Source organism: Scylla paramamosain, chromosome 6, assembly GCF_035594125.1.
Source record: "Scylla paramamosain isolate STU-SP2022 chromosome 6, ASM3559412v1, whole genome shotgun sequence".
Taxonomy (NCBI): Eukaryota; Metazoa; Arthropoda; class Malacostraca; order Decapoda; family Portunidae; genus Scylla; species Scylla paramamosain.
In genome coordinates, this window is record NC_087156.1 from 33,840,811 (window position 1) to 33,856,996 (window position 16,186).

The 16,186-nt window shown below is 40.2% G+C and overlaps 1 protein-coding gene across 3 annotated transcripts; it reads left to right on the forward strand.

Moving 5' to 3' along the window:
- The first annotated feature begins 5,450 nt into the window (after positions 1-5,450).
- On the forward strand, positions 5,451-12,816 carry LOC135101633 (transient receptor potential channel pyrexia-like). 3 transcript variants are annotated; one of them, XM_064005897.1, is made up of 4 exons: positions 5,451-5,515; positions 8,606-8,801; positions 9,584-9,742; positions 9,844-12,816. In XM_064005897.1, the coding sequence occupies exons 2-4, from the start codon at positions 8,736-8,738 to the stop codon at positions 12,409-12,411; spliced, it is 2,793 nt and encodes a 930-aa protein (XP_063861967.1). In that variant the 5' UTR covers positions 5,451-5,515; positions 8,606-8,735; the 3' UTR covers positions 12,412-12,816. The 3 variants fall into 3 exon arrangements, with proteins under 3 accessions (XP_063861967.1, XP_063861965.1, XP_063861966.1); XM_064005895.1 differs by having other exon boundaries at positions 5,493-5,925; XM_064005896.1 differs by lacking the exon at positions 5,451-5,515 and adding an exon at positions 8,189-8,396.
- The last annotated feature ends 3,370 nt before the right edge of the window (positions 12,817-16,186 follow it).

Consider the following 16,186-nt stretch of genomic DNA (forward strand, 5'->3'; position numbering starts at 1 on the left):
GCACCAATTGCTCTAGGTCGTGAAGGATAACAAAGTTGAAGGCTAGTTCACCAGGATGGTCAGTGAAGGCAGAGGAAAGCCAAAGCTGGTGGTGAACATTGAAGTCTCCAAGAATGGAGATCTCCGCAAAAGGGAAGAGAGTCAGAATGTGCTCCACTTTGGAAGTTAAGTAGTCAAAGAATTTCTTATAGTGAGAGAAGTTAGGTAAGAGGTACACAGCACAGGTAAATTTAGTTTGAGAGTGACTCTGTAGTCGTAGCCAGATGGTGGAAAACTCGGAAGATTCACTGACGACCTTAGGATCAAAGTGACACCCCAAGACAGGAGCCGAATGGATTACGTGAAAGAATAGTTGTCTGAATAATTGACTGGGATGAATGAAGAACGTACACCGACCCTTCGACCGACGCAACTTCTGAGACGAGAGAGAGAGAGAGAGAGAGGAGAGAGAGAGAGGAGAGAGAGAGAGAGAGAGAGAGGAGAGAGAGAGAGAGAGAGAGAGAGAGAGAGACTATGCGCACGAAAATTACCATGTTGCACAGCGAAGCCCACACCGTCAAACTAAGAGCGGTCGAGCTAACATGAACACACCTGGGGAAGGTCTCAGGTACGAAAGTTCTGAAGGCACCCCAGAAATACTGATGAAATATTCCACTATCTGTACGCATGGATAAGCAAACTACTCCACTGATAAAAGCTCTGAGAGGAGACGGTTTAAACTAATTGTACTATCAGTTATTACTTGGATGGTCGATAAACAAATCAAGTTATAAAATAAGTCTTTTTAAGGAGAAGTAGGCTATATGATTATCGTACACAATTACGTATTTTTTTTTTTAATAATTTAATTCAATAAAATCCACAGGTATACCATAAGAAACTGTTGAAGTAATATTAATAGAAACAATAGAAAAAAAAATGGTTTGAGGTAAAATGTTGAGTTACTTTTTTTTTTTTTCATGGTGTATTTTGTATCAAATGACTTTTTTTTTTTTCTGAGGGTTTTTCTCTCTGAGGGTAAGAGGATTCAGTTTCTTTTGTAATATTGTTTCGCGCAAGATGATGGGCAGCAAAATTTTCAACAGCGACTAGTTAAAGGCGTTCACTGTTCACACGTATTGTTTATTGTCATTTATTTGGTTAATGTGACTTCCAGAGAGAGAGAGAGAGAGAGAGAGAATGACAGAAAACTAAATTCTACTGAAGACTTCTTTGTAGTAGTGCTTCGTGCTTTCAAACGCTAAGAATTTAATCCGAAAGTACTCACCTTAAAAAGATCCAGTTGGGAGCAGGATCCTTGATGGAACATTCAGTGCACGACAGCCTTGGAGGAACTAGTATACACGCTACTACTGCTGGTTGTTCTTCCTCTGTGTTCCCTTGTGTTCCTTTGTGACTCATTACCACTGGGCCCCTGATGACTACCAAGGTCCCATGTGGTTTGGTCAACATTATAATTATCCTCCCACTATATGTACACGTCTCCTGCGTTGATGTGGACCAGAACATGTTTGTCCTTAACAGAGCGGGTGACCTTGCTAGTGGTGGAGCAAAAAAGGCTTGCGTAAGCTCATGTATCCTTGGGGACAGTGAGGTGGAGGCGTGATCATCTCATTTAAGGTAGCGCAAGGTGTATGTTGGCGGGGATAGACCGTATGTACCCTTGTTGAACTTAACCTCGTATTCCTGAACGCTTCAGGACTCTTTTTCAAAGGCTCCAGAGATGATTAGTCCGGTTGTGAAAGATCTCTCTCTCTCTCTCTCTCTCTCTCTCTCTCTCTCTCTCTCTCTCTCTCTCTCTCTCTCTCTCCTCTCTCTCTCTCTCTCCTCTCTCTCTCTCTCTCTCTCTCTCCACTGACAGTGCATAATCATTGTTAAGCTATTACTAGAATCTTGAAAATACTCTTAAGAACACGAGTAACTCTTACTAAAGCCTGTGAAAAGCTGTCGATGTAGACAATGGATCGTTTGAAAATACAGTCGAAGCTTAGTTGTGTTAAGTCATCTCCGCGACGCACATTTATGACACACGAACGAAGAACAAATAAAACCTACAAGACTTTACATTGCTTCACCAGATTCTCATTTCTTGGCAGTGTCTATTTAATTATCATTATTGTTCCTGCAATCACTCACGACAGCAAAAGGGGGAAGTTGTGGTGAGTCAACACCACTGCGCGTCAGAGAAGGTTGAACCGAGTGACGTGTGCGGGGGATGAGTAAGGCAGGGGAGGGGCGGGGCAGTAAGGACGACGAAAATATTAGTGTCGCCATGTTCAGTACTGTTTATGTTACTGAGGCAGTGTCGCAGGTGTGAGCAAAGGGTGCTACATATCGTACTGCATCACTCAATCAGCTGTGAGAGCCTGTGTCGGGCAGAATGTTTCTACGCTAGTACGGAGTAGCAATAAGAACACACAGGAGGTGAAGACGAAACGTAAAAGAGAACAAAACCCGATTACAAGCCACTCAGCACCTTTGGAAAGAGTGAATTCCCGCCATATATATATATATATATATATATATATATATATATATATATATATATATATATATATATATATATATATATATATATATATATATATATATATATATATATATGAGGTGAACAGGGATACACCAGAGTTTCTTCATCATTTATTGCAACGTTTCACCTTTGCAGAAGGCATCATTAGGCTAAAAAGTAAAAGGGCATTGAATATATCACGAATATCATAAAGACATGAAACAATATGGTATCCCATAGAGGACACAGCAATGTGAGACACAAGCGACCAAGGGAGACAGATAAACACTGCTGAAGTGGACGGAAAACAATACAGGAAAATGAAGTTTTAAACACACACACACACACACACACACACACACACACACACACACACACACACACACAGCAGTAATATATGTTGAAAATTACAACCTAATGACGAACACAAGTATAGAGTATACTCTATACTGATGTTCGTCAGTACGTTATAATTTTCAACATATATTGCAATAAATGTTCAATATATATATATATATATATATATATATATATATATATATATATATATATATATATATATATATATATATATATATATATATATATATATATATATATATATATATATATATATATATATAAATTTCCACTTTTGGTCAGACTTATTTGTTCTACCTACCATGGCGTGTCTCGTCCTGCACAATAAAAACACTAGACTCGTGTTACACTCTAAGTAGTATTTACTTCCTTATTTTTCATGTTGGGTGTTATCTGTGGAACTAGCGTGTCCGATTCACACTCAATCGATGTCACAAATAAACAGATGTATTTATAAAACAGGCTTTCCTTCTGTTACGATTTCCTGGGATATTGTGAACCGAAGCGACGAGTTATATTCATTCTTCCCATCAAGAGTGATGCAAAAAATGTACTCTGTGGTCACTGTTACCCTTATGAGAAGTTAGCAGAGAGAGAGAGAGAGAGAGAGAGAGAGAGAGAGAGAGAGAGAGAGAGCGAGCCACACAGCACGAGTAGTTCAAGAAACACTAAATGCATGTAGCTACCCTCTAATTTCAATATAATCAATCACAGCTATGTCAGTTATGAACTATAGATCAAATAGATAATTCTCTCTCTCTCTCTCTCTCCTCTCTCTCTCTCTCTCTCTCTCTCTCTCTCTCCTCTCTCTCTCTCTCTCTCTCTCTCTCTCTCTAATAACAGCCAACATGACACCATTACGTGAAGTCCAGCAGCGTTACGGAATGTGACCGACACGTTCTTTTGTTGTGCCAGCCACAACGCAGCCTTGGAGTGATCGCCTCAGACAACGCTCACCGCGATGCACCTGTGCCTAGGGAAAGCCTATGAGATGTAAAGGACTTGGCTGCCGCTGAGATCTCCGACGAACTGTTGTGATAGAAAGGGGTTTTTTTTTATTTTTTTTTATTACAGGCTTATTGAAATGAATGGATGACAAAATAATAACGGTGGTGTTAAAATATACGAGTAACAACATTTAATGATTATCATAATCATGATCATCGTCAGAATTTTACCACTAGTTTTTATTACAGCTGTTGTTGTTGCTGCTGCTGCTGCTACTACTACTACTACTACTACTACTACTACTACTACTACTACTACTACTACTACTACTACTACTACTACTACTACTAGTGTTACTACCATCACCACCACTAATACTTTTATTACTACTACTACTACTACTACTACCTGGATCTCGTGGCTGCAGCTTCATGAACCACACACACATTGGGCATGGTATTTTGCAATGTGGTTTTCTTATATTTAGTGATTCTGATTCTTGTTACTCACTATTAAGGAATATTTCAACCCTTTTATAACGTCATTTATATCACAGCTGAGGTTTTATACATAATCATGAATCATATGAGGTAATTACTTTTTCTAATGTGGTAACTAATGTGTACTCACTGGGTAGCTATACCTCATTATACGAAATAGAGCCTTTTGACTTTGACTTTGACTATGATTACTAGTGTTACTACTACTACTACTATTATTACTACTACTACTATTACTACTACCACTACCACTTCTACTACTACTACTACTACTACTACGACTACTGCTTCTACTGCTGCTGCTGCTGCTGCTGCTGCTGGTGTTACTTCTACTGCCACTACTACTACTACTACTACTACTACTACTACTACTACTACTACTACTACTATTACTATTACTACTGCTACTACTACTACTACTACTACTACTACTACTACTACTACTACTATTACTACTACTACTACTACTACTACTACTACTACTACTAGTACTGCTGCTGCTGCTGCTGTTGCTGCTACTGCTGCTGCTGTTATTATTGCTGCTGCTGCTGATGCTGATGCTACTACTACAACTACTACTACTACCACTACTACTATTACTACTACAACAACAAGAACAACTACTACTACTACTACTACTACTACTACTACTAGCAATAATAATAATAATAATAATAATGATAATAATAATAATAATAATAATGCTCTTACTACTACTACTACTACTATTACTACTGCTGCTGCTGCTGCTGCTGCTACTAGTACGCCACCACCAATACCAACTCCAACTGCAAGTCACCTACGCAATAAACAACAACAACAACAACAACAACAACAACAACAACAACAACAACAACAACAACAAGGCAGGTATGAATGAATGTACTATCCACAGGAACACTTGCCTCTCTGGTTTTTCTGTCATCTTCAGGGGAACGTTTTCCAAAGGAGTGTCCAGATGCCTCCAAATCTTACACACATACATCAGTAGTGTGGCGGGGCAATGAACACTAACATACGATGTTCTACGTGTGTACATCTGGCAAGTATTCATTTAAACCTTCTAGTTAATCAGGCCGTGAGTGTTTTTATCAGTCTTATCAGCGCTGGCTTCAGCTATATAAAATTTCCACGCGCCGTTGACAACTACACGATGCATATTTTCACCAGCTGGCACTGACGGTCAGACTGCTTAGACGTAAGTACTGCGCCGCAGGCGGCACACTCACAAGCAAGTCAGTGAAACAAGATGTCAAGTTCGTTTTATTTATTTTATTTATTTATTTATTTATTTATGTAGTGACTCAAATAGTTTACCGTCAGTTTTTGCATGTGGGTGACTTAACAGCAATATCAGTTGTTGAAGCTGTACCGAGGAAGCTTAAAGTCTCTAGGCTTCCTTGAGTTGTACGGTGGTGGGCTGGGCAAGAGACAAGGGGCGGGGCGGACAGTCTCACAGACCACACGGCGCCCGTCGGTAATTCCCAGTTAGCTACAGGCTGTGAGAATGAACGGGTCACAAGCTAGCCTTCTCCAGTCAGGGATCAGCGCCTCACCATGTCCAACCACAGCCATCGGGAATGCTCGTAGTGCGGCCAACAGAAGGAAGTAAGTAGAGTATGCTTCTGTCGTTACTTCATCTACACTTGACATTCTCATGACGCGTGTGGTGCAAAAAATGCGCGAAGAATCATGTCTGATTTTGTCCCTGCCTCTGTCACTGCCACGCCCGTCCCTCCCGCGATACTAGTGAAGATGTTTACTGATGACTCGATGACACCAAATGTATGGTGAATGTGTGTGTGTGTGTGTGGGTGTGTGTGTGTGTGTGTGTGTGTGTGTGTGTGTGTGTGTGTGTGTTCCTCCTCCTCCTCCTCTATAAATTAGTTGCCACCTTCATCATGTCCTTGAAGGTGGCCTGCCATGCGTTACAATCGTTGTCTACTTCTCGTCCTTAGTCCACCAATGTCTGCATCCACTCACGCCCCAACGAATCTCTCCGCTTTCCGCATGTCATGGACACAATTATTTTGCCATAATACTTAAGTTCCGTTTTAACCACACACATACACGGTCAGAGTCGAGACAGTCGCAAGCAAAAACACTTCCAGCCTCATCTTACAAGTACCCACAGGGTGAAACCAAGGCGGAAGCTGTCCCCATTCTCAGAATTTTGACGTCAAGAGGAAATAGTTTCCTATAAGTGACGTCACAGCGCACTCCATTGTCTCGTGAGAACACTACGCGGCTCGACTTTGTGCGGGAACGTTCAATCACAACTGGACAGTGACTGGTGCACGTTCTTTATGTTTGTGTAGGAAATGTCCTTAAGGTCAATCCGTTTTGTCTCTGAAGCAATTAAGTATCCACACTGAAGCCATTCGTTCACTATTTCCTGAGTCAGCAACAATTCTTTGTTCCAACAATTTCCTCGAAGGAAATACTCGAAGCAAGACACACCTACATGATCCCTGAGTTGTTCCCTGCATGATGTCATGCTTGCTCGTGCCTCGATGTCAAGACCCAAACAAATGTGTGTGTATGTGTGTGTGTGTGTGTGTTATTAATGAGGAGGTTAGTCTCTCTCTCTCTCTCTCTCTCTCTCTCTCTCTCTCTCTCTCTCTCTCTCTCTCTCTCTCTCTCTCTCTCTCTCTCTCTCTCTCTCTCTCTCTCTCTCTCTCTCTCTCTCTCCCATGAATGATAATTTGACCAAATAATTTTCATATTATCATAAAGTTCGCGACAATCTTTGCTGCGATCGTCATCGTATTGGTGTGTGTGTGTGTGTGTGTGTGTGTGTGTGTGTGTGTGTGTGTGTGAGTATGATGCAAGGTGGTGATGTAAGGCTATGCAAGTGCCAAGGGAAAAAAAATTACACTGGAAATTTCCTTCTTGCTCTTGCCGTCATCGGTTACAAGGAGGCGAGGGGAGGGAAGGATACCCGCTTGACACAAATACAGTTATATTTCCTTCTTACTTTCCTGCTTCACCCTCTCCATGACCGTCGGGGTCTCCCAAACTTCATTTCCCGTGACCGGTGCTGGAGCAATGCATAACTAAGGACTGAGTGAGTTACGCAGGGACATTGTGAAGTGCGACTCACCGTTCGGTTCACCCACCAGCCAGACATTTGAAATAAGCACCCTCCTTTCTTAACTCACACCCACACCGTCCTCACTCCCTAGCTGAGGTCACGTGAAGCATTCCAATGAAGCAACACTCGAAGGAAAAAAATCGGTGTACCGTTTATTGTACTTTCTCTGCTCTATTCGCGTCCTCTCGAAAAGAACTTGCTGTCTCGTGCACATGTTACCGCAACGACCATCCTCGTAATTTTTTTTTTATTCAAACTTAAAACTTTGTCATCCTGAGGTTTTATCAGCGACTCTGTCTTATCCAGCTGTCCAAAAAATAATGTACCTGTATGATCAGTGTATCAAAACGACGGCCTTCTTTACTATTCACGTTGCACTTACGAGTACTGTATTATCAATCTTAAATATTACTGATAAGATGGCCGAGCGCCTTTGGTGACCCCTACGGCTAACATGCAGTAACTTCTTAACAAAAACCTCATGATGCAAGGCACAGTTTTCTCGGATATGTCTTCATCATAGTTTTTCCTAAAATCAATTCCGCTATAGCTCGTAGCAGAAGACAACCCTCTCGGCAAGATTCCCTCTTAGCACAGCTGGTTCGGAAATCCCCAGATACCTCTCGTCATTTCCACTGCAGTCACTCCAAGCTTATTTATGTTTAGTACTTACATCGACGCGATCAATGAAAGACGTGCCTTCACTGTGCTCAATTGAACCCACAGGAACATTCACACTTAAATTTGCATTAGTGCTCACACGTGGCTCGTGTTTCTGCAGAAACTACATGGTCATTAGATGAGTGCTTCAACAAACATTTTACAATTATAAAGAATTTTGCTCGTGTTCTCTCTCGTCGTGATGTGATTATCGTGCCATACTTACTAATACTGCGGTGAGAATTATGTGTGCACCTCGTGATTTGTTACGGCTGCTACAAGAACACTACCGCGCTCTCATGACCTGGCCATTTTTTGGCAAGCAGTAAGTTAGATATTGTTCAACATTTTTTTTCTTTTTCCTACGACAGAGCACGTGTGTGTGTGTGTGTGTGTGTGTGTGTGTGTGTGTGTGTGTGTGTGTGTGTGTGTGTGTGTGTGTGTGTGTGTGTGTGTGTGTGTGTGTGTGTGTGTGTGTGTGTGTGTGTGCTTCATTTCATTACTCATTAACGGCGTGCTGCGTTTGTCCTACAGATGTAGCGCAGCTCTTGAGTGTTTCCGGTGGCACAAGGCTGATGCACAAGCAGAGTTGACTCTCTTGCCCTCTACATCACCACTGGGTGCCACACTGCAGGACTGGAGGCTTGTCAAAGATGGTGCCGCCATGTCTCGCACACAAATGGATAAAGACAAGTTCAAACCCACGGAGACTATGCCCCCGATTTTCGTGGTAAGTCTTGAACTCCCATGTCACAATCAATTAATATTTTTGTTACAAAATTATTAACATTTTAATAAGGCCTCTTTTGTTATTTACAAGAATATCTGGAGGCGTGTGTATTGTTTTCCTTTACCATATATATATATATATATATAGTATATATATATATATATATATATATATATATATATATATATATATATATATATATATATATATATATATATACTTGGGAGAAGGGCTTGTCCTTGCGGAATCATATGTTGCACAATGTAGAAGAAAGCGTACATGCACAGCAGATTCTGCGTTCCTTTATTGGTTATGTTTCGGGACAATACAATCCCATCTTTAGGCCCGTTACACTAAAAAAAAGTTTAGAAAACGATTAAAGAAGTAAAATCACAACTTCTCTTGAAGAGAGGGAGGAAGAATCGCTTCCTCCTGCTGGTGTCACAGTGGGGACCACCCCAGCTCCTACGACACCAACTCATGAACACACCAGCCAATAGGAGTCTTCTACGGCATGATATGGTGTGTGTTCATTAGTTGGTGTCGTTAAGAGCTGAGGTGGCCCATGTATATATATATATATATATATATATATATATATATATATATATATATATATATATATATATATATATATATATATATATATATATATATATATATATATATATATATATATATATATATATATATATATATATATATATATAATTTTTTTTTTTTTTTTTTTTTTTTGCTATTTTCCTGACATATGCAAACATGTCTAATCTTCCATCCATCAGGCAATACAAAGCGGTGATGTGGAGGAAGTAAAGGACGAATTAATGGATGATCCCGAGACAGCCCTCAGCACCAGGTACGCCGGCGCCTTGCCCATCCATATGGCCTGTCACATGCGTCGCCTCGACATGCTTAATTTTCTGCTGCAGGCTGGTGCTAAGGTAAGCATTGAAGGGGTTAGCATTTAATACTAGTAATGCGTGATGCTTGGTGTGTGAGTCGCTGAGACATTAACAGTTGATTTGGTCATCACACTCCGCAGGTTGATGCTATGGAAGGCCTGGGACAAACAGCACTGCACCTAGCGGTGTTCTATGCTTGGCACGAAGGTGTAGAAACATTACTAAAGTACGGGGCCTCTCCCAACGCCTTGTGTGAGCCCCCGCCTGGAGTGAAGGGACTGAAGATTGAGACGGCCATGCACATGGCAGTGCGCCGCGGAGACCTCCCCTCTACCGTCCTCCTGCTTCAGCACCGCCCAGATCTTGCACAGAGAGACAGTGACCTGTGTTCTGTCCTCCATTTGGCCGCTTCCTCCCGCAACCTTGAGGTTGTTCGCCAAATTCTGAAAGAAAAACAGATTAATGAAGTGATCAGGAGTAAAGAAAGTAAGGGGAACAGCGTCCTGCACATGGCTCTCATGACCGAATGTGACGCTGTCTGTGAGGCAACAATACACGACCTTGTGAAAGAGTTAGTGCAGGCCGGGGTAAATATAAATCATGTCAACCTTCAGGGCGAGAGTCCACTCTTCTTTGCTGCCCACCATCGATTGTCCCACGTGGTGGAGACTTTGATAGGCTTCGGGGCTGACGTTACTGTGGTCACAAGAAGTAGGCAGTCCCTGCTGCACGCTGCTTGTCTCCAGGGTTGTGCCACCAGTCTTGGTCACATCTTAAAAACTGGCCAGGTACAAGATCTGGTCACGAGCTGCGACAACGATGGTTACGCACCCTTCCATTACGCAGTGAAGAGTGGCTCCATCGATTGCTGTGAGTTGCTGCTGACCAACGGTGACCACTTGACGCGGCTGAACAAGGATGGACTGACACGCTGCTCCGTCATCTTGAGACAGCTCCCCTCTGCGACGCAGCTCCTCACGCGGCTGTTTGACAATCACGTCCACCTTTCCAACGTACCTCATCACGACCCAAACTTTCGCGTAACTTTTGACTATTCCGTTATAACCTTAGAAGAAGGTATCCAAAGCTCATTGATATCAGAACTGTCCTCCTCCCGCGTCGAGGCTCTCCTTAAACACCCTCTACTTGAGAGTTTTCTTTTCTTGAAGTGGAACAGAATTAAGCCCTTCTTCTACTGCACCGTGCTTTTCTACCTCTTGTTCTTGCTGCTCCATACCATATTTATTGTCATGACGTTTGGCAACAGTCTTTGGGAGTGGCAGGAAAACCCCAATTTCTACACTGTATTCTTGATCTTACACGTCACTATGTTTCTCTTGATAATGTTTCCAGACCTTGTCATTATGTTTGCCAACCTCAAGAAGTACCTGTATCAGTGGGAAACTTACACAAAGATTATCGCCCTCGCTAGTTCTGCTTTTGTATTGTTTAGTTGTTTCCCATCCTTCAAACACATCGATTCTCTACCATTACATTACCGAAGCATGAACACCTCACGGGAGAACAGTTCAGAGCCATCTACTGACGAGATGACGGAAACGATGATGAGTCCGAAGGTAGTGCGTTACGCGGCAGCAATCTCAGCGTTCTTCAGCTGGGTAGAATTCATGATGCTCTTAGGTCGCTTCCCGTCACTGGGAAGCTACGTCCTCATGTTCACTCGTGTCGCTCGTTCCATCATCAAGTTTTTGGCGGCATTCTCCAGTTTCATCATTGGCTTTGCGTTGAGTTTTATGGTGCTGTTCCCGAAGAAGAGTGAGTTCAACACCTTGCCTCTAAGTTTCACCAAGACCCTCATGATGATGATTGGAGAAATCGAGTTTAGCAATTTAATCAGTGATCTGGACCCTCTTAGCGGCGTGTTCCTTGTGGCGTTCCTCTTCTTGGTGTGCATCCTCATGACCAATCTTTTGATCGGTCTGGCCGTCAACGATCTTCCGGATCTCAAACGGCAGGGTAAGATCCGAAGGCTGTCCAAGCAGGTGTCATACTTAGTGTCTTATGAACGGCTGATGGTGGTGGCACGTAGCCTATTCTGCTTCCCTCGTCAGTTGCGTATTCTTCTGACTCAACGCTGCAAAATTCCACAATCAGTGGATGTGTTCCCCAACAAAAGCAATGGCCACAGCGTGTCTCGAAGTAGCCCCTACCCAATTCCCAGCGAGACACTGCAGGAGGCAATCATGCTGGGGAACGAGGACTCTAAAATAGAATTTAACACCATGGAAGAGGAAGACACCCTTCCAATGCAATTCAGATCGTTCAAAATTAAGTATGATCGCGACCGCCGCCAGTTGCATCGCCGCCTGGCACAGCTGCCGGACACAATCACCACAGACACCATGCTGAAAGAGCGTCTGGATCGAATGGAGCAAATGATTCAATACCAGATACTCCATCTGTCTCTGCAGCTCCAGAAACACCATTCTGTATGCAGCAACTGCCAACAACATTCGCCTGAGACTCAGGCGCAGAAAGAGCAGTGGGAGACAGTTATCCCAAAAAATTTTCAGGCCATTAATGCAACACAAAGTTGTCCTATTCAGTCTTCTGTCAACAATTGGTTACCAGGCCAGGAAGCACAGCCGCTGCCAGCAGTGCAAGGTGCCCCACAGCTCATCCCTGGAAATATGACACTTCAAACTCTATCACAGCAATACTCTTCCATGTATGAGAAGCAAGCGTAGTCTCTCTCTCTCTCTCTCTCTCTCTCTCTCTCTCTCTCTCTCTCTCTCTCTCTCTCTCTCTCTCTCTCTCTCTCTCTCTCTCTCTGACAAACCTTGGCACAAACGTATAGTACTTTAGTTTCATCATCGTTCCTCTTACAGACTGAGCGACCAGTCTTCCTGAAGTAATGGTACAAACGTAATGTGTTGTAAGAAACAAAACCACATTAGTTTATTATAAATAGACTAAGCCAACCACCGTCACACCGCTATGACGGTTCGTGTGAAGCTTCGGAAAGTAGATATTATAGTATATAGATCTTATTGTATCCTATGTCTGGCTGTATTTGTTTTTGTTTTGTTGATATTACCTATGTTTTTTATACCATAATTTTATCCATTGAATATGACAATACATTAAACTTGTACCGATTATTATTTGCCATCCTTAGCAGTAATCTGAAAACGGGAATGGACATTAGTTAACTACGTAGATATCATGTACTGAGGGAAAATGAAGTTCCATTCTTAATTCAAAGTAAATGAAAATTAGGAGTCAAAGTAAGCAATTAGCCCATATTCGTACAATTAGGATTTTAGGATTTCCAAAGAGGAGCATAAATCTCCTTTTCGGGAATGAGTCAAGCAAGCAAGCAAAATATGGCGCAGGTAACACCTCTGCATCCATCCCTTCCACACACACACACACACACACACACACACACCGTGAACGGTCCCTACTATAATCTTAATTTTGACAGTAGTAAAAGTAAGCTGGGTATATCCTTTATAGATCAGTAATAACTTTTTTGCTATTGTTAGTGTCCATCTTCAAAACCATAAAAAAAAAATAAATAAATAAAAAGGATGCAGCAGAGAAAAGAGCCTCACTTCGCTCACCCTTGACTACCCAACACTGAACTTATTACTGTTGCTTCGGTCTTGACAATCATGAGTTCAGAATTTCATAATAACTTGTATAAGAAGAACTTAAATATATCGTACAATGCTATTGCAACATCAGTCCCTATTTCCAACCACCAAGCCTGGGTATTATATACCTTAAATCATAATCAGATAAAAAAATTCGTGAATAACTTGTTCTGAATTTCCTTATAGATAAATAAATTAATTAATAAAACATAACGATAATAATGATAATAGTAATAATAATAATAATAATAATAATAATAATAATAATAATAATAATAATAATAATAATAATAATAATAATAATATTATTATTATTATTATTATTATTATTATTATTATTATTATTATTATTATTATTAAAAATAATGATCATGGTAATAATCATGATAAAGATAATGATTATTATGATTATAATAAGGACAATAATAGTATCAACAATAACAATAATGATGATGATGATGGTGATGATAATAATATTAATAATAGTAATAATAATAATAATAAATAAATAAATAAATGGAAATGGAATCAAATGAAAGGCTTTCTTGCTACCCCCTTGATCATTGTCGGCAGAATGTTTCCTAACTAGCAAGAAGTCAGGCTTACCAAATCAAGATAGCAAACTCTGAACAATATCAGAATATAAATGATTCGAAAGTATATCCCAATGTAAAAGTATATGTAAAAGATAAATAAACGGGTACATAAATAAATGAATAAATAATAATAATAATAATAATAATAATAATAATAATAATAATAATAATAATAATAATAATAATAATAATAATAATAATATAATAATAATAATAATAATAATAACAATAATAGAAAAAATAATAATAACAACAATAATAATAGTAACATATGAAATAAAAGTAACTGGATAAATAAATACAAAACAAATAAAATAAATAACAAAAGAAAAACAAGCAAATATATAAACAATAATGGTGCTAACAGCAACATCAACAACAACAGCAACAACAATTATGATAATAATGAAAAACAATAGTAATAATAATAATAATAATAATAATAATAATAATAATAATAATAATAATAATAATAATAACAACAACAACAACAACAATAACAATAAAGGTATTGATAAAAAATTCAAGAAATTAAGGAAGAAAGAACTGGCTATGAAATTCAATGCATTATGTAGCCTCTTTGCAACCAAGCGACTGTAACATTCTTGAAAAGCTTGGGGTACGTGCCTACATATTTAAAAAGCTTGTTATTTCTGAGTTCCTTAAATAAGCATCAAATTTATTCATATATAAAACTTGCAATTTATCAACAAAAACATAAGAGGAAAGTAGGTTCTGGAAGTATAACATATTTGTAGGATCATCGTCCGTCGTTGCATAGGTCAGTATTACCTCGCAAACATTGTCAATAAGGGGATGAAAAGCAAAGAGCGAAGCATAAAAATTACAGGTTTGAGTATGACGACACGTAGCTGTGCAAGTCCCCCATTTGGTCAGTGACATACACTGAAAAATCTTCAGCAACCAGAACGAGAGTAGGAAGCATTTCAAGCAAAAAAAGGAACGTGGATGACGACAGCATTAAGAGTGTGAGCTGCTTCCAAGAGTGAGTAATAGTGTTTAATGCTGTCTTCATCGAACAGTGGTCGTAAGGCATAAGCAAGCTGTCCCAGCTCAAGTGTGGTGAGTAAGTCAGCCGCAGAGAAAAGAAAAACAGTTACGTGCCTCTCCCCTGCATCAAGCAGATTCCGACTTCAAATGGAATTATAGAAAAGAACTGGGTGTAGAGAGTCTTGAAAAAGGTCAAGTGATTGATCTAGGAACAGAAATTCAGTTAGAGCATCCATTTGAAACAACGCCCCGATGAGCGAAGTATGAAGAGTGTTAAGCATGTTTCAAGAAGATCCTTGATACCCGCTTATAGAACAGTGATATGCTTATTATTGAGATTGATGACCTGCCTGTTAGCAGAAGCAAGATTCATGAAGTAGTTATAGTGTTCGCGCAATTCAGGTATATCTTTGTCCACAGCAATCCTAAAAAGCGCCTGAGAAATCCCTCCCAAGGCATTAACTAGTCCACTTTTAGAACGGGCATGCTCCGGGTGCTTACTAGTCTTGCATAGCTCTTCGACCTCATCAAACCCCTCACATCTATTGTGGGTTATTATCAGATCACACACACACACACACACAACACATCTCTTGAGGTTTGTAGTCAGGTGACACACACACACACACACTCAGTGGGCGGATGGAGGAATGGTGAGAAATAATTAGCTAATTAGCTAAGCTCTTCCACCATCACCACCACCACTACCACCATCACCATCACCAGTTCTTTCGTCAATGTCATAACACTTTCAAGCACAACTACTGCCATTGTCAGTTTATCGCTTCAAGTAGAAAACTTCACAAAATAAGATCGAGAGAGAGAGAGAGAGAGAGAGAGAGAGAGAGAGAGAGAGAGAGAGAGAGAGAGAGAGAGAGAGAGAGAGAGAGAGAGAGGTGATACAAGGCCGCCGTGCTTGGCATCAAAAGAGGGGTAGGGTTGCGGGCAGGTGGGAAGCAAGGATCCTTGGATGAGGAGGGCGAAAGGCAGAAGGGTTGAAGATTCGCACACGCTCTCTCTCTCTCTCTCTCTCTCTCTCTCTCTCTCTCTCTCTCTCTCTCTCTCTCTCTCTCTCTCTCTCAATAACAAAGTAATAAGAACGACAATAATGATAATGTTAATTAAAGGCATTTACACTTTAGTTATGCAATTAATTGATGTCATTTTTCTTATTAAGTAAGATAATAATAATAATAATAATAATAATAATAATAATAATAATAATAATAATAATAATAATAGTAATAATAATAATA